Source organism: Pempheris klunzingeri, chromosome 9 (assembly GCF_042242105.1).
Source record: "Pempheris klunzingeri isolate RE-2024b chromosome 9, fPemKlu1.hap1, whole genome shotgun sequence".
In the NCBI taxonomy this organism is placed as follows: Eukaryota; Metazoa; Chordata; class Actinopteri; order Acropomatiformes; family Pempheridae; genus Pempheris; species Pempheris klunzingeri.
In genome coordinates, this window is record NC_092020.1 from 12,662,511 (window position 1) to 12,682,128 (window position 19,618).

At 42.5% G+C, this 19,618-nt stretch overlaps 2 protein-coding genes across 2 annotated transcripts in view; one reads left to right on the forward strand and one right to left on the reverse strand.

Moving 5' to 3' along the window:
• The first annotated feature begins 1,906 nt into the window (after positions 1–1,906).
• Positions 1,907–13,748, forward strand: bicc2 (bicaudal C homolog 2). The gene is made up of 19 exons (XM_070837151.1): positions 1,907–2,177; positions 3,798–3,844; positions 4,220–4,289; positions 4,459–4,538; positions 4,832–4,993; positions 5,104–5,157; positions 5,422–5,637; positions 5,760–6,011; positions 6,137–6,268; positions 6,578–6,767; positions 7,896–8,026; positions 8,129–8,334; positions 8,917–9,022; positions 9,572–9,611; positions 11,453–11,604; positions 12,521–12,734; positions 12,845–13,011; positions 13,281–13,380; positions 13,495–13,748. Exons 1-19 carry the CDS (start codon positions 1,910–1,912, stop codon positions 13,623–13,625), a joined length of 2,718 nt encoding a protein of 905 aa, XP_070693252.1. The 5' UTR covers positions 1,907–1,909; the 3' UTR covers positions 13,626–13,748.
• A 4,071-nt stretch (positions 13,749–17,819) lies between these two features.
• The window catches only part of spock1 (SPARC (osteonectin), cwcv and kazal like domains proteoglycan 1), a 115,612-nt gene continuing 113,813 nt past the window's right edge, over positions 17,820–19,618 (reverse strand). The window contains exon 12 of the mRNA XM_070836728.1: positions 17,820–19,255. Within this exon, the coding sequence (XP_070692829.1) occupies positions 19,059–19,255 (197 nt within the window). The 3' untranslated portion in view covers positions 17,820–19,058. The remainder of the gene's footprint in view (positions 19,256–19,618) is intronic.

Sequence of the window (19,618 nt, forward strand, 5' to 3'; positions counted from 1 at the left end):
AGTCTGTAGCAGCATAACTAGGGGCTGGTCTAAGGCCTGAGCCAGCCCTTAACTATATGCCTTGTCAAAAAGGAAGGTTTTTAGTCTACTCTTAAATGTAGAGAGGGTGTCTGCCCCCCGAACCCAAACTGGAAGGAGGTTCCACAGGAGGTACTATGAGCTCTTTAAGATGATCCAAAGCATGCCTCAAAGTCCACCATGGCTTGGCTTCAGAAAAAGTCCTACAAGATACCACAGTGGCCGTCAGAGTCGCCTGACTTTAATGTGTGGTGGGATTTGAAGAAGGTGGTTGCAGCAAGCAAACCCAAGAATATTAGAGAACTGGAGGCTGTTGTCCATGAGGAATGGACTAAGATTCCTCAGGACAGCTGTCAGAACATGGTGTTTGTCTATGTATCACATTTATAGCCAAGAGGGGGTTGAATAATTTTGAGACTGCGGTAGTTATTAAAAGTGGCATATTGTGTTTAGTTTGGAGAAACCACCTGTAATATTAATTGTGTTGAGCTTTTTCAATTGTTCTTGTTTGAGTTGAACGCAGCTGAAAGTTTGTAAATTTTGCCAAAGCACCATATTGTAATTACTCCACTACCTTTACAGTAAGCTATGTGGGAGCTACTAGTTACTTTTCTTGTCAAGATTTTACAAAAAACAAGATTATATAAGATCAAGTAAGATTATAAGATACAACGTATTGTTAAAGATGAAGTCAGTAGTTACAAACCATTTAACTTGTGACATCTAACTGAAAAGCGATGTGCAGACAATGTTTCAGATGTCTTTGAATCAAAAACACTGGAAAATGTCCCAGCACACCTAATGTGACAAGTGCATTGCTTCAAAACCCAAACACACTTTGAATAAAAATGAGAACTCGAGCACAATATCTTGATTATGTCATGACTGTGGAGGAAAATTATCCATGATTTTATCCAAGAGAACAGATTAGTAAAACTTCAAAAAAAAAGAATAAATAATATAATAATGGGGCTTAATGTTTTCTTATTTTTTCAATAATAATCTCACAAACTCTTTTTTTTATCCTGTGATCCTTTGGAGGGGACCCAAACCCTACCTTAGGAACCACTGGATTAAATAATATAACTTTAGAACTAGTTGAAAATCAACTGTAAAACGCTACTATTGACATTAACAAATGTATACTATAATCTATGATAATATTTAAGTCACAGAGGACATTTGTCTGCAGAATAAGTACTTTTACTTTGACGGCATTTTGCTGACTTTCTTGTTTTTGAACTTTTATGTTTAAGTAAAGAATACAAGAAAATATTCCACTACTGACCTCAGCTCCCCTCACCCTGACCTCTGGAATCTCAAGCTCTTGCACTTCTCATTCAGAGGAAGGGGAGGGAGGCCAGGCATGGACGGTGGAATCCAACTGGATGACCCCTTTATTTTGTTAGCTGTGTGCGCTGGTGTGAGGATGGTTTTCAGGATGTGTGTGTGTGTGTGTGTGGGTGGATGAGATGTGTATCTTGTCTTATCATAGACCTTCACTATCTATCCACATAATCTGTGGACGTTGAATTGAGGATTACAGAGGATTTGTTCACAGCAGAGTGGTAGATTTTGTTTGTCTGCCTGGAGCCCCTCAGAAACAGAAAGCATGTCCTGTGTTATAGTAAAGAAGTGACTTTCCTTATACATTTGTATAATGTGAAGCCCCAGCAGCAAATCCTTCAAGCCTCAAATAGCTTAGAGAGACAGAGAGAGAGAGTTAGATTTGTGTACTAAATTAAGTGAAGGGGGCGGGGGATTTAAAGAAAAGGCACAGGGGGTGTTTCTTGCCCCTCTCTCCCCTTTTCTCTCTCTGTCGGTCTCCTTGGTCACACACATGCACACATTATCACACGCACACAAACACTGACGAGGGTTCAGTACTGCTATGGCCACCACCACCACTGAGGAGAGCTCTCCGGGCCCAGCCACCATAGCACCCCAGCAGCCTGACTTGGAAACTAGCGTAGAACCCGGCTCAGCGGCAAAGCCTGAGCCCAGCGAGGCCCAACATGAGAGAGAGGAAAAAGAGGAGGAGGAGGAGGAGGAGGAAGGGAGTCCGGGGCAGGAGAATGCAAGAGGGAAGAGTGTGGACCCCGAATGGGTTGAGGAGAGGTTCAGGATCGACAGGAAGAAGCTGGAGAACATGCTGTATGGTGAGTTACTGTCAATACCATGCACCTGAGCTCCATGGTCTCCCACTGGCACTATTATCAATTTCTCCCTCACATTCTTTTCTATAAGCTCCTTTATCTGAAAGTTATTCACTTTTTATTGTCTGTCATGGCCTCCCTGTGTGCTCTTCCTCACAGTCCCTGTTATCTACCTGACCCTGTCTGTCTGTCTGTCTGTCTGTCAGGGCCTCCAGCTGGCTGCCTTGTAGTCACCATCAGTATAGCTGCCATCCACTAAACGTCTGTTGCTGCATAACCATGATTTATGACCTGCAGTGGCTTATGCATTCAGAAGTAATTTTTGCTATTATCATTCCTGTCTGGGAAGCAGAGGTAGCTGCCTCTGTTAGTTATCGCTGCTCGACAGGTTTTTGACAAATGCCTCCCCTGTGTTACCGGGGAAACTCTCTGTGACAGTGTGCTATGGCTGCAGATAGAGGCTGATGTTTGTCTGTTTGTCCTCATGCAGACTGAGTTCATTTTCAATATCCACAGGGTGTCCGCGGGGTGTTATCATCAGGTGCAGACCAAAATGCCTCTGGTTGTAACTGAATAGACCTACAACAAATCAGAGCATTGTAACTTTTGACATAGTGCTACAAGCGTAAATTAAACATTTACCAAACCCAGCCAGAAGTTTGGCAAATACATCACTTTTATCAACAAATGAGTTAAGTGCAACTGTTTGCTCTTCTGCGGATTCAAAAGAAGGTTCCACATCAGCAGCAGCCATCTTGGTTGTGTACGAAAATGCCTTAACAACGTATTCTATCAAGCTTGCCTGATGTTAGATAAACGGTTTTGATCGGCCCAACCAAGGCCAGGCAGGAAACCTGTCTGAACAGGAGGGGGCCGGACACATCTGCCAGAGCAATAACACATGAGCTCGCAAACTCATCTGATTCCCGAGCTGATCTTGATGGGAAAGCCTGAGTGAATTCAGCTCTGACAACTGTGGGCTGTTTTAATGTGTGTGCAGGTGGGACCGTCTGTTTGAGCAGCCTCAGTCAGACAGTAAATATCGTATCTCATCCCTTTAGGTGATGATCTGTCAGACTGCACTTGAGACTTCACTTTGATAGGCTGGGGAGTGCTTGTTTTTTTTTTAATACACATTCCTCCTTGATTTTGCAGGGTTTTTTTTGTTATTTTTTGGTCAAGTGGGAGGTATTTGCGTCAGCAAATGCCATTGATGTGATTAGCTGTCTCTAGGCTAATTTGTGGTCGCCCCCCGACCACCACCTTCTGCCTCCACCCCATACTGTTCTCTTCCCATTCCTCAGCTCAGGCCAGCGTAACCCATAGTGATGAGAGGGGGGTAAGGGCGTTCCTGGGTTCCCCGTACCCTGTAAATGTCACTGTGGAGCGATGGCCTTTAAAATTGTTTATGTTCCCGGCAACCTCTTGTTCCAGTTGCTTGGCAAATTCCAGCCAAGTCAACATTTAAATGTTGTCAGCATTTAAATGCTGACTTTATACACATGCTTGATATTGAACACTTGTGCTGTAAACAGAGGAATAATGTGCTGCTGACCAACACAACGTGACAAATCACACTGCAGGAATGTCTGTTTATCTTATCTGTTGCTCTGTGTCTTTCAGCTCCACAGCATGGAGACGTTGAGACAGGGGAGGAATTTTTTGAGAGAGTAAGTAACTCCACAACATGAAACATGTTATTCAGACACCAAAAGATAAAACAAAAAAGAAAAATCAGGTGCTCCCCTCAGTGAAAGCCACCAATAATCATCAGTCTATAAAGACTCCTGGGTAAGTGTAGTTTACAGATCAGCCAGAGCACCTGTCACCATTTTAACATTTGCTCCATACTCTGCATCCACTGATTACTGGTTTTATGGAGGTGATAATTACAGTCTTTGAAATGCAAATGAAGCATTGTATTCTCAGATCACAGCGATCTGCTGTGTGTCTGGATGTGTTTATGTGTGTGTTCTGTCTTTGCGGCATACAATGACAGCTCCATCCTTGTTTCTCACACTCTCCTATTCTTTGTGCTTTCAAAGGTGATGAGCGAAACTGACACTCAGGTGAAATGGCCATCGAAGCTGAAGATTGGAGCCAAGTCAAAGAAAGGTGACAAATTCTTGATATTTCAGCGACACCATATCAGTTCTCTGTGTTTTGTCTCTTTCCTGTTGCATGTTTTTCTGTGTTTCCACAGTCTGATTTACCAATGCAGATTTACTGTAACACACTCAGCATTTCATTCAATAGCATAAACTGAACTAATATTTTCATCTAGATCCACATGTGAAGGTGGAAGGGAAGAGAACCAATGTTTTGGAAGCCAAAAAGAAGATACTAGAAGTGCTGGAAACCAGGGTGAGGAATCCAGTGTTTGATTTTCACATTTTGTCTGAACAAGTATGTCAACAACAGTTGGGTGGTTTGTTTTTGTTTTCGAAGACACCCTATTACAAGTTTTCTACTTTGCCTCCTTTCAAAAGAATTTACATGCAAAAAATATACTTTGTCATAAAGTTTAACTTGAATGAGAGACTCTGCAGTTGTGCATAAAGGCTGGATCTTGTAATAATTTACCATGCACACCTGAAGGCAACTATGTACTTAAAAGTAATGAACACAAATAACACCACTGTTTACATAAAATCCAGGTGAACAAGGCTACTCTAAAGATGGACGTGGCCTATACAGAGCACTCTCACGTGATTGGGAAAGGTGGTGGAAACATCAAAAAGGTGATGGAGGTCACATCTTGTCACATCCATTTCCCCGACTCCAATCGCCACAACGCTACTGGAGAGAAAAGCAACCAGGTGACACTATCTGGGGCAGCAGTATAGCATGCCACAAACTGTTATGTTGACATTTAAGTAGCTGAAAACCATGTTATTGAAATGACACTTACTTTTTCAACTTTTACCAGGTCTCCATTGCTGGACCCATAGAGGGAGTGGAGGAAGCCAGGAGGAGGATAAGAGTGAGTGGTCAATGTATAATCTGAGCAGAGACTACCCAGGATAGATTTTTATTTGTCTCAAAACTCAATTTCTTCACTCCTGTCAGAGCAAAGCAATCAATGGAATGATTAATAGAATGGCTGACACAAAGACGACAGGTATATTTATCAAAAAGCCATTGTCTGTCTTTTTCTGTCTTGCACATCTTTATTTTCCCCTTCTCTCTGTGTCTCCTCTCCATCACACCCTTACCCTTGTTGTGCATCCAATCCTTCGTGTCCTAGGACTTGCAGCCATTGTCCCTGACTTTTGACCTCCCGGTCAGCCTGGTGCCCCAGGCTCTGCCAGATGCAGGCTCCCCGCTCATTCAGCAGGTAGTGCAGGCTTTGGGTGTCAGTTTGAGCTTCAGGGCAGTACCACCCCATCCTCAGGCACAACCCGCCTTTTATGAAAGCTGCTGCACCGTCTGGGGCCTGCAGGGCAACTCAGCTGCTGTCAAAGTTAGTACGAAACATTTTAGCGAGAAATTTTTATAATGAAAATTATTACATCAGATGTTCAATTCTAATTAGCCTTTAGTATATAATATCATGTCATGTATGTATACGTCATCATCTGGCAGAAGGCGACCTGCATCCTGATGGACCTGCTGCTGGGGTCAGAGGTCACAGGGGGCATAGTGAGCAGCCAGCTGGATGTCACCTCCCAGCAGCATCTCTTGCTGTTGGGGCAGAACGGAGCTCACTTTCTGAGCGTCATGCACCAGACGCAGACCCAGATCATCCTGCCGGACCTCAACGCTCCTCAGAGCCCTCCATCACTGCTCATCCAGGGCAGCCCTGACGGAGTGTGTCTGGCACGGCAGCAGCTCATGGTAGAATGGGGTGTTTTGATTTTGTCTAGGTAGAATTGTGCAAAAGAACAGTCCTGGGAGGTAGAAAGTGCACTTCTTGTGTCCTTTTATTTCATTGTGATATGTATCTTTGTGTGCACATCTAGGACTGTCTGCCTGTGTGTTTGATGTTTGACATGCGTGAAGATGGGGAGGCAGATCCTTGTAAACTGGCTCAGATGATGCAAAACCTGGGAGTCTTCATTAGCGTCAAGCCCAAAGTAAAGCAGACCAGCAAGGTACACGTTTATCTATTTGGCTTTGCTGCTTTGTTATTAATAATATCACCCCATCTAAAAAGAAATGGCAATTTTGTTGTTGTGTTGGCAACCAGTCTCATCTTTTTAAATTCTCTTTGAATCTAGCACTTCACTGTAGAGTTCATGATTGCTTATTTCATATGCATAGACAAGACAAGAAATGTCCAATGAAACATTTCTTGAATTTTCACTTTGACTTTGAATGAAAAACTGCTCTCCCCTGTAGTCTCAAGTGCTATGTTGTGTTGAATACTGATGTAAAACTCTGCATTGGTGTATGTTTATCAGTCGGTGGTGGTGAAAGGTCTGGAAAGGAACATCTCCTGTCTTTATGAGGCACGCCACCTGCTTCTCGGGTTGGATTCCTGTGAGGCTGCCAAGGTAACCGAGATGACCCCTGACCCCATGTTAGCCAGCAACGGGCTGACCAACTTTTGGCTCAACATTTTGCTGCAACAGCTTCGTCTCTCGGAGCAGGGTGAGCATACTGATGGACACAGTGGGTAGGGGGTGGAGGCTGTTGTCTGCATGCGTGAAAAATGCACAGCAAAAGTGCTCAATTGGATTCCACTATGGTAGATAAAACATACTAGAAAATAAGTTGGACTCTGTGTGCCTCTAAATAGTTAAATTGTTGTTAGTTCCCTGTATGTTCTATTGGAAATGTCTAGAAGTTAAATCTTGATCAGGATTTGGAACTATTTCACCATAAATGCATTATGACTTACCACCGCATGCATCTTCTTCCCTTTTACATTTTTTTACCGCTGCCCCTCAGACTGCCTGAGTATGTCACTGGGTGTGCAGGTGTACATATATGCATCTGTGTAGACATGTTTCCATCTGAATGTCACAGAAATTGAAAAGCTGCTATATTTAGAACTCTAAAGTCTGTCTGTGGCAGACAGCAGTGTGCGCCATTGTCCTGTCACTCCCTGGCCACCGATCCAACCTGGGGACACTAAAATGAATGTAATGAAAGCACCCAGTAGACTGCACCAATTTTCATTTGCACTGCCTAATTTTTCCATTAGCTAATACCATTGTTCGAAAGCAACTGAGAACATTTACTCAAGTGCTGTACCACATAACTGTGGTTTCGTGGCTGCTAAGTAAAAGATCTGAGGACATCTTCCACCACTGCCAAAAACATAATAACAACACATTTGAAAGTGTAATGTAACTGTAAGACCATCAAACTTAGTAACTAAGTAACTGGTGGTGGTTACTAAGTAACCACCATCATCATCATGACATGTTACTTCTGCTTCACACCTAAGGCTGCAATCATGTTATTGACATGAAGTAATGCGATTCCCCTGTTCACATGCTATCTGCTGGTTTTATCAAGCACCATTTTTTTTGTTTATGGGTGTTTTGGTGAAGGAAACTAAACCAAAAACCACAAAGATGGAGAATCGACCCAGCAACTTGTCTATATCAGCTGTTCTTTTAACCTTTTGGTAAATAAAAGGAATTTTTTCAGAATATTTAAGTGAATGTGGTGGATGGAAACTGTGTGTTCTGTTTCTCCTTGTATCTGTTTTTCATGTTTACCTGCTTTGTGCAGTATTACAAACTAATGTGATCCTGCATTGTTGATCAGGCTCTCTGCCCACTCCTACTCCAGACTTGCAGACTGGCACTAAGCCCCGCCCCTCACCTCCACCAGGTCTCACCCCTCCCGCTGAGGAGGGGAGGACAGGACTGAAGGGAGCAGACCGGCCACTGGAGAAGGTAGGTCGCTATTTATAACCAACTTTCTGATAAAACAAATTCGCCCTGACAGACAAAACTCAACAGAAAACAAAGCTAAGCACTGACTTCTCTCCACTTCAGATCCTAGAAAATGAGGACCTGTCTGGCCAGTCAGACGATGAGTGCTCTAAGGTGAAAGGGATGTCATCATCTGAGGTGTGTGATGCAGGCAGCAGCATTAGCAGGGTGGGAATGATGGGTCGGAGGGGAAGTCTCCAGGGTCCTGAAATTCCCAAGGCTTTCGTCCAAGGCAGACGACATTCAACAGGGCAGGCGCTTACGTGCAGGTGAGCATTCAGTTTTGTGTTTTGTGAGGGCATTGTGTTGGCTTAAGTTATTTCCCTGCTGATTCACTTTTATGGTAACCTAAGTGTAATTCTAACCTAAACCAAAAACCCAAATCATAGATTATAAAAAAATGTTTGACAATGTGGGGAACCAAGATTTTTTTCCTCACAATGTTTTTGAAGTGATTTTTGCTCAAACGCACAAACAAACACATACACCTGCATGAGCCCGATCTGCCAAGAAACTACAAATCTTGCCAAGACAGAAAACTGGATAAGAAAAAGAACAGCTTGTTGATCTCATCTATATTTTGTTTTTTGCTCAACCTCTGTCCTTTTGTGGTTCTCTGGATTAAAAAAAAACCCTTTGTAGTACTGTGCAGTTTTAATGAAGCAGTTCTTCTTTAATATAGTCTCAAATTATATAGCACCATGACACTGTCTTTGAAATTCATAGTATTGTTGTTGTTGCTGTTGGTTGTTAAGATCTCAAATGTTTCACGGATCCGTCACAGTTGAACCTAACCATGCCTTTCCATTTGTGTGTGTGTATTTGTTGTATGTGTCTCCCGAATGTGCCAGATTGTTGAACTCACAGACTGAGGGAGGGAGGAGTGAGCAGAGGAACAGCCTGAGGAGAGATTTGACGCTGGCTCAGGATGTTCGCGCTGACTCATCCAAGGCTGAGGTGAGGAAAAACAGGAGATGCAGGTCTCTTTTTTTGCCCCCACAAAATGATGCACTGCATCAAAGGACAACCTTATCTGGCTTTAACTAAATATCAGTGGAAAGAGAATCACATCTTTTTGAACTCCTGTGAGGCTTTAGACATTAAATGCGTAGAAGTGCTTCAGAGACTATTGCCTGTAGAGGAGGAGAGTGTATGAGAGAGATAAAGAGGAGACATGATTTAATGCCTTAAGCTCACATCTTCATACATCAAACTGAAGATAGATTGAAAACAGCAGGCATGTTTTATTTGTGGTGTTATTGAAGCTATTGATTTGCACATCCCTGACCCTGGTGCAATTTGTTTTTGAGAATCGATTTTTGCTTGTTTGTGTCCTTTCTTGTTTGTCATCTTTCACCTCTCAAAGGTTACTGCATGCAGGACTAACAAGTTTACTGCCACAGCAGCAGGAAGTGTCAGGTTCCCCCTGCCTATGATCAGTAACCAGAGAAAAATAATTTAATTTCATGCATTATTTACTCACTCTATTTCCTGTTTGTGCTGTAGGATTATGACTATGAGAAGAAAAAACTGCTGGCAACCAGAGGTTAGTGCTCCTAAATGTTTAATATTTCTTCCTGCCTTACTGTGGTGTCAGGAGCTCTGCACAGGCCTCTGTAGAAGCAATTAGGGCACTGCTAAGCAAGCATTTCCTATTTTATTGATCTATAGTTGCTGTACATTGTAGATAAATATCTCAAAAACACATTCTGCAGGGGAATTTGGTCCAAAATACTTACTGTATATAGTTGTTTTGTTCATCAAACAGTCACTTAGATACAGCCAAGCTGTTGTTTTTGGAACTGAATTGGGTACATATTGGAAAAGTACAGCTCCTCAAATAACACTAAATCAAGGGTATTACTTAGATTTCTGTAAAAGTGCAAGTTTTGGTCATATTGTTGTTAGATATGATTTAATGTCATGTGATTATCCAGGATGAAGTAGCCTTTTTATTATATTTAAGCACGTTCTGGGGGCAAGGCATTAATATCCTGAGCAGAGGCAGGGACTTGATAGAGGGCCCCCATTTCAGTGCTGCTCACTGCCAAGACAACTGATGAAGGGGACCTGTTTGTGGGCTGCACTGTGCCAAAATTATAATAGAGTAGCACTGGAACTCCTACTTACTTCACATGGGGCAGATACACAATGCAGACAACACACGCATGCATCCAGACACAGTTGTATATGCACCCTCACATGCACACATGCATGGACACACGCACAGGAAAACGGGAAACAGTACCTCATCCATCACGCAGAATGAGAGATACTGGGGAGATCTGCAGCCAAATGGTACTAAATTCCCTCAGTGTTGCTTTATGGGATTATGAATTAGCAGTTAGAATGAGCCATCTGCCTCATAGTCATTAAGACACCCATATGCCAGTATATGAATGGGACATTTATTCACACAAACACACGCATACTCATACAAATGACAACACACCAGTTATAATCCTATTGATATCACACTCTTTGGAGTGCTGTGACAGTTTTTTTATCACAAAATCACACATGAATCCTGTTCCAGTGCCAAAAGAGGCCCAGGGTCACATGTTTATCATTTGAGTGTGTGTATCTGTGTCAGTCTCAGCAAGTTTTAGTTTTATTAATTATGTCACATGCTGGCAAGGATAATCTCTGTTTGTGATTCATCATTAAACACCTGAACACAGCTGGTCCACTCCAGAATATCAGAGGATACGTGGAAAACCTGCAGTTCATTTTCATGACACACAGACTGTGGCTGCATGCACCATTATATGCTGCACAAAGAATCAGTGTGAATCTGAATTTTTTGTATGAATTGCAGCTTGTAAGTACAGCTCCCTGAAAGCGTGTGCTCAATCAAAATCCTTAAAGATGCTATAATCCATATTTTTAAATTATCACTGAATAAAAAGACAATGTATAATGTGAAGGGTGACACTTATTATGATGAACCCACAAAGAATTATCATTCAGCTCCAAACATAAATTTTTATCATCTTTCAGCTCATCATTTTGGTTTTATATAACTTTACTGTTTCACTCTGACCGCTTTCAGCTGTTTTTTTTTTTCCAGGCGTGACAGGCAGCTGTTTTCAGCAAAAAGGCTGCAGACTGAGAAATGCAGACAGACAACGTTGTGATTAGCTGGTGAACTTACAGGAACATTTAGCAGCCTACGAGTCAAATGTGTCACTCTGGAGTCTGGTGGCAAAACAGCAACAACTGTTGGATTTACATTCACCGAGTGACCAGAAACACGACTATAAAATGAATGCAAATGCTCTGTGCCTGCTTAATACGTAAATCAACAAATGTTAACTGACACATGTCCACTGCTCCAAAGTAAGTCAGTATTTTCCTTCTGTGTGTGTTTGATATGTGTTATGTCAGCCATGCAGAGGAAGCCTGTGGTCACAGAGGTTCGGACACCCACAGACACCTGGAGTGGCCTTGGCTTCTCCAAGTCCATGCCAGCCGAAGCCGTCAAAGAGCTCCGCAACGTCAGCCGACGCAGCTACAAACCCTACTTGAGCCAGCAACAGGTACAAATGGGCATCATCTAACTTAAAGTCTAACAAACTTCCAACTTAGCATGGTTGATTTTAATTGTTATTCCTGCCATGAGCTTGCTGTGCTCTTTTTCTGAACTTGCTGGTTTCTTTTGAGCTGCCACAGCTGTTTTATGTTGCAGTGCAGTGAAACAAAAACCCCTGTTGCGGCCCACCCACATGGTCTCATTTATTGGTATTGCTCTCTAACAGTTTAAAGCATTCATCTCACAGTGTAGTAAACACTACCAATTTGTGTGCTCAATTACCTGGGGTCTGATACTGTTGCCAGAGTCAACACAGCAGCCTGTTTACTTGAGCTGTTTCAGCTCATCTCCCCAGCTCTTCAAATACTACTACTACTACTACTACTACTACTACTACTACTAGTACTATAACTACTACTAATAATAATGATGAATAGATTTTATTTATGGAGCGCTTTTCCTTTTGAGCCGCTGCTCTCTGACTATTCAGTAGCCAGGAGATGGAGAAGCAGACTCACTTAAGTTAATAAGAGCAAGAGGCATTCTTCCAACGATTTCAATTTTCTTGCAAAACCCAGGCAGCTGGAAGGAAGCATTCGCTATGCCCTCTGTATTTATCATTTCTAGTGGGAGAATAGTACTGTCACAGGTCATCCAACAAAGGCAAATGAGCTAGTTTAGAAACATATAAACTGATAAATTGCCTTTTTATTAAACATCTGGGTCCACTGAAACATTCTGCACAAAGAGGATTTCTGATCATTTGTTGCTGTTTGTCTCATGACCTTTAGCACTGAGGAAGAGAAGAGAGATGAAACACAGTGACAGATGTATGGGGTGCTGATCTGAAATGATTTTAAAAAGATGAAAGAAACTCTAGTTAATATTTATTGCTATCACAATTTCTCTCTGTCTCCTTCTAGTCATGGGCTGTGCAGGTGGGGAAGGTGTGTAACGGGAGTGACTGTGAGAACTGGAGGGACAGACGTGGATCAACATCTTCATCCCTGGCTGTCTCTACCTCGTCCTCTTCTTCCTCCTCCTCCCCATCATCACCCCCGTCTAATTTCTCAGCATCTACCTCCTCCTTCCCTGCCTTTGCATCCTCAGTGTATAGAGGCAGAAATGACAAACCTTGTAAGTCTTACAGGGTCTATATGGGTTTTTAAGCTTGACAGAACACAGCAGGTCACGTTCTCTCTGCCACTTCTAAACTTTTCCTCTAAACTTTGACCTTTCATGTCTAGCGGACAGTACCCTGGGCAGCTGCAGCTACTTTGAAGGTGTGTGCTCATGGAGGAGGCCGTCAACCTGCAGTCAGCGGAGCCCCTCCCCCCAAATAACAGATGTCCTGCCTGAGCTGCTCAGCCAACTTGGCCTAATCAAATACATTGATGTGTTTGAACAACAAGAGGTAAACACATGCAGAGACTTGCAATTAATCCTTTTCTGGGTGCACATATTTAAAAACTGCAATCAGTGTGCAAACATACATTTTCATTATCACTTAGACATACAACTCACTGGTTTTAAGATGGATTGGCTGTGTGGGAAAACTTGCTGCAGAGCCTGATACACACAGATACACGCAAACAAACAAACACACCCTTTTGTCCAACTACCTAAAGTGTTGTGCATTATGAATGAGCGTCATGATGCAACTGCTATCATGTACTCATCCAGATTGACTACCAGACATTCCTCACTCTGTCTGATGAAGATCTGAAGGAAGTGGGCGTTTCCACCTTTGGAGCCAGACGCAAGATGTTATTGGCAATCACAGGTGAGAATCTGATGTCCTCGCTTGGATTCAGATCTGCTTCTCCATCTGTTAGCCTAGTAGGTGGTGCCTGCCTCCTCTCATGAAAATGAGTAATTTATTCATCTTCCTATCCAGACCTGAACAAGAGCAAACGGAGACTCTCGGATACTCCCACAGTGAAGCCTGGCTACCTGGAGGGCGGTGCTAGTGGTCGACTACCACGAGTCATGGATCTAGAAGTTACTGCTCAGAGTAATCACTGGTGAAGGGAACGCCAACCAGCTCTGAGCTCCATCTGACTGACGTGGAGCTATTCAGCCTCTACAAAAGTATACAGTGATGCTGTTGCCAGTGCAGAGGTCTAATCCACTTGTTATTTACCATAAATGGATAAGTATGAAATTGCCCTGAAGAGCAGCAAATATTATATATACATTTGAATCCAGTGCCTTTAATCTATAGCCGCACCCAAAGCTTTTTATACAAAATCAAGACATGGGGGTGTTCACTTCCAAACCTCTTATGCTACAAGAAACAAATGTTCAATGGACCATGTTGATCCTTTGTGGTGTCTTTTATCATCATAAAGTGCCTTTCTTGTGCAAAACTATCACTCCTGTGCTTTGACCATGTCTTTAAGTTCATGTTAACTACATTTATGCAATTGTAAATAGATGTTTACAAAAATAAATGACATTGTACGATGATAGTGATGATGAATAAACTATTGCCGCCCATCTAGACGTTACTTTTTGGGTCTTTTAAGCTTTTATGAGAGAGTTGACAGGGAATCAGGGGAGAGAGAGAAAAATGGTGAATGGCATGCAAAAAAGGTCCAGGGCCAGACTACCAGGAGCAGTGCAATTATACGGTTAGCGCTTTAAGCCCCTAAGCCCTCAGGGCACCCATATATAACCAACCAGCTGCAGTGCGAAGTGGTCGTCTACTCCAGGCCTGGTTTAAACCACCAGAGGGCACCAGTGTCACACACTATGCCAAGAAATTCAAGTCACTTTTGTGTTGATAAAAAAATAATGGATTTGTTTTAGTGACAACAGCATTGGAGCTCCTGGTGGACAAGGTGGCACTGGATTTGAAATAGACAGCAGCAACAATCAGATAAGGAAAAAAATGAATTAGAAAACTCATAGGTAAATACATTTATTGGTGTGAGGGTAATGTGACACTCCTTTTAATGTGGCTCGGTCTTGCCTGACTGCCCACCTGAAAGTTCCAATTTAATTTATCACTGTTGCCAGGAGTGAAGCCACTGGAACCACTTATGAGTAGTGTCTTGTTTAATTTATTTAGCAGAGGGCTACACCCAGCAATTTAGTGCTGTCAGAGGGACCTCAGTGGCAGAGTATTAAGATCGGAATAATCTCTCTAAAATTGCAAATTTGAAATCGTGTTGTTGGTTACCGCATTGAAGCTAATGATTCAAGCAACCTCCACCGGGCGGCATGAGGGTGTCTGATCCATTCAGACGCTCCACCAGCTGGCTGGTGCTGTGGCAGCCAAGCATGAAAGAGAGTGTGAGTGGAAGTGGTGGGCTGTGACAGATTAGGAAGAGATGATCCCTGTTTATTACAATGTCTCTGCCAATTACATAGGCAGGCTTTAGACCAGTGATCCTCAAATCTGGTCCTTGGGCTCTGGAGCACTGCTGGATTACTATTCTGTCAGGTAGTTAATTGCACTCTCCTGTGGATGTGGGTCTAAAACGGTCCTTGATCACACAGCTAGAGTTAAAACTATGTGGAAGAACCTGAGGACTTGGAGAGCTACTTGGACGTTTCACCTGGTAAAATGGCATTCTTGGCACACGGCCCAGTTATATGGTAGGTACGCAACATGACGCTGTAAGCAGACTGGTCCTTTTTATTTGAGTGGCCTAAATTTCTAAATATTAAGCAGATGCAGTACAAGTTAAAGCTTTATATTATAGGAGATGGATCTGACTGGGTGAAGATAGCACTGAATAACTCAAAGTCACCCTCAGCTCCACGGAGCATTCCAGTATATTTCACTTTAATGTTTTGATTTTATGTCCCACAACTTTACTGCTTTGGTTCACTCTCATCAGAATCACAATAGTTTACAGCCACAGCAGACAGTCGTTTTCTGCAAAAAAGCCCTAAAAGCCGACTGTATGCAACCTACCCAGCACCCATGGCAGATAAAAAGTTAGTATCTAGCTGGTGAACACAGTGGAGCGTTTAGCAGGTGAAGAACTAGATATTTCTCAGAGAAATTGGTGGATATCAAGGGGCAAGTAAATAACTTAAATTCATCAGGTAGTGGTCACTGGTTTCCTCACATAAAGACCATCGATCATTCATGTAACAAAATATCACCGTTAATACAAAGCTACGGCAAGTACACAGAAAAAAAAACATTACCATATTTTTTTGTATAATAGTAATTATAGAATACAGCATCATCATTGATTGCATATAACCATTTACAAGAGAAACATAAATTACCACATGACTGATCGATTGACTGTACAATATGTAAGGAAACTGGAAACAACCTCAGACACCACCCTGATTGAAAACATATGGTGCATAAAACAGTGTACTGGAGAAGAGTTGTGCAATGTTTTAATTTGTTTTAATTTTGATGTATTGAAGCTCAAACTGTTGTGCACCTCGTTATGTGTGATCTTAAAGTTATAAATGCTACTAACTGTGGTCAGTGGTAGACCATTGTATAATGGGCTACCACTGACCACAGTTATAAATAAAAGACAAACAGTCCTCTAATAGCCCACTAATGATGAAGAGCAAACAACAACATCCAACATTAAATGGCAAATGTAAACAAGCTGCTCCCTTTTATCCCAAAAAACCACCCCCCCACCACTCGTAACCCATCATCAGTCTCCATGGAGACCTGATAGGAGGAGCCACCTGACAAGGAAGCCATTTGTGAATAATAAAAAAGCAGCTATTGGAGAAATGAAACAGAGAAACGAAGTGCCCTGAGGATAAAACACAACCACACATCTCCCTTTCTGAGATGAAGATAGTACTCGCTCCAGGAGAGTGAGTGGGAGAGCAGGGGGAAATAGAAACAATAATGAAAGTGTGTGTGAGAGCGCTGGTGAGTAATAGATGCGCTTTATTGTGGCTGAAGTTACAAGTTAGGAGGAGAAATAAACTGCCATCAAAATGTCAATGTTTTGGTATTTTGATTATGTGACTGAATGTGCACGTTATTCCTTGCCCCATAATACCATTTGTGAGTTATGGGTGTAACTTCCAGTTGCTCCTCTCACTGAACTGGCATCTGTCGAGTGATAGCACTATGCTACAGGCATCTTCCCTTACCTTAGCAATGTTGGGGAAATAAACTATGTGGGAACACAGCCTGGCACACCTTCTACCACTGAGGGATCTATGGATAATGTATAGTAATATATTTAGCTACTTTATTGATCGGTTGCTACAGACGATGAAGTGATGAACAGTCTGAAAGGTAAAGACTTTAGCAGGTCTGATACTTAGATTTTGTTACTTTTGAACAGAACCAAGTGAGCTGTTTCCATATTTCCCATCTTTATGCTAAGCTAAGTAAGTCAGTTGCTGGTGACAGTTTCATATTCACCAAACAGACATGAAGGTCGTATCAGTCTTGTGACTAACTTTTGACAGGAAAAGTATTTGGCGGTTTCCCCAAAATATGTGATAGAATTACAGGCTGTGTTCCCACACACTGTCAGGCCTGAAATTCACACAATATAAGGAAAAAGGTGGGTAAAATGCAAACACTGCATGTGATGAAAGATGAACGAATGAGACAGTTTCTTCACAAATGAGGACAGAAGAAGATGCTGCAATAGCAAGGGTCCCAGAATTGGGTGATTATACACCCTCCACGGCTTCTGGCATAATTTGATGCACATAGTTAAGCCCATTGCCTACTGTGTCTGTCAGAGTGTGTTGTGAACTGCTGAACAGACTGTTTCAAAACCAGAAGATTCGGTTGTCCTTTTAGCCTGAGATTGTTGGTACAATGCGTTTTCAAAGTGCTGAGTGGGCTGCAGTGGGGTCAGCTGTCCCATTAGCCAGTGATATTACAAAAACACTCATTAAGCTTTTATGTTCTTTTGGGCACTGCTGGCTTTGTGATTCTCCTCTCTCAAAGCCAAGTGATAAGAGTATTTTCTGCTGCTACCATTTATGTCTACTTCTAACATGGGGCGGCTGCTTTCTCAAGGTTGGAAAAGGTCAGAATTGATGGAGGGCTTTGATTGTTCTACTGCAGAGAAATCCGAGCCTCCGAAAAAATAAAACCAAGCAGCATGAGAAACTCACATAAATGTGTCTGTGGTTTCACAGTGAGGAAAGAAATGTGTTTTTATTTCATCATGATTTGGTGAAATAAGATGAAATGCGAGGCTAGTGCTGAAAATGGTACATCGGGAGACTAACAGACACATGGACACAGACCTGTAAGGTTCAAAAGACACCCAAAGTGCCACTTTACTTAAATTTTCAAATTACAAATAAAAGTTCACTTAGTTGACATAGTGAATTTTTCAATTTTAAATCACTGAACATATCCAATGTTGGGACACAGAACAGAGCGTCTTCTCTGCTCGCCCGACTTCATGTGTCCTCCCAGCTCAGGAGCAGCTTCTTGCTCTAGTGTCCTTGCACAGTCAAACAGACTCAGCAGCCCTACTGACCAATTAGTAAAAGCATAGCTGGCTGAGTTGCCGCAGATTTGGACTGTAGGCATTGCAGTTTACATTTCTACACTGCTATCGCTCTGCAATGCAACTTCCTACCTCCTGAGATTGGGAGAAGAACCAAAAAGACACCAGACAGCATCAACATAGCAACAAAGTATCGTAGCAGCCACATAGGCATCACTTTCTGTTTGAGATGCATAGAGCTAGACCTGGCCAGGTAAATCTCTCTTTTACAGAAACACGATGAGAAACATGCAACAACAACGACAATACATCATTAATCTCATTGCTTCCTGGGCTTTTTGGGACATTCAAGATCAACGTTTAAATAATTTACAATCCTCCATGAAGTATCAGAGAGAGGGGGAGCATCTCAGAGCCTAGGAACGTGAGGTGGAAACATCTTTGAACACTGAAAGGAGCCCGACAGTGGAACACAGAACATGAGAATGAACCGCTGTTGAAAGTACGGGGACAGTAATCCACAATCTGGCCTTCCTGGAGGAAAATATTTACATCCAGTACATCAGCTAATGCATTTGGGCTCACAGACTGACCAGAGGCTCTGACATGGACATACAGAGATAGGAACGAGGGACAGAGTAAGAGAATGAAGGAGATAGAGGGAGTAATAGAGAAAACAGAGAAGTCCATGTTAGAAGAGGTTAAAGATCGCAGGTTTGGGGGAAGGTAGAAGCAGAAAGTGGACAGCTTGAGCAGAATTCTGACAGGGTCTTGACAGTTGTTGTTGAAATCTAATAGGTTCTCTGTTTTTCGTCTGAGGAAAGAGCGAAACATTTGAAAAGGATGAGGTCGGATAAGGTTCACTGAAGAGAGAGATAAGGATAAGGGACAGGGATTACAAGAGCAAGTTCAGGAGCCAAAACATGGACTGCTGCCAAGGTAACTGGAGGAGGAGACATTGGAATGGCTTCAGATCTGTGCTGAGTTAACGGAGTTTCCTGGTCGGCTGATGGCAGAATAAAATGAAGCGGAGCTACCAAATGTAGCCGATCTCATCATCCTTATCATCTTCCTCGTCCTCGTCGTCCTCGATGGTCCCTCGGGGGTGAATCCGGCCCCGTCTCTTCTTCTGCCGGCTCCGCCCACTCTGTGATGGCTCCTCCTCCTGGTCGTCGAGGAGAATGACTGCGCCGCCGCTGCCAAAATCCCCCGATGTCTCCTGATCCTCGTCTGCAGGGAGACGCACAAACACTTTAGAGGCACAGAAAGATCCCAGAGTCTGTGTGATTCCACCATTTATCAAGTTCAAGCTCAGTACTCAACACAAATTAAGTGAATTCATATTAATATATCCCCTGTGTGTTGTTAGATGTATATCAAGTAATGGAATACATTTTATAGTAGGTCGGTCCACCACTTTGGTCTAGATTGAAATACCACAACAATTATTGAATGGATTAAGATAAAAGTTGATGACATAATTGGTCCCCAGAGGATGAATCATTATGACTTTGGTGATCCTCTAACTTTTCCTGTTTTGTCCCCAGCAGGTTAAATGTTTCCCTTATCCTGTGGGATAGCTCAAACCCTACT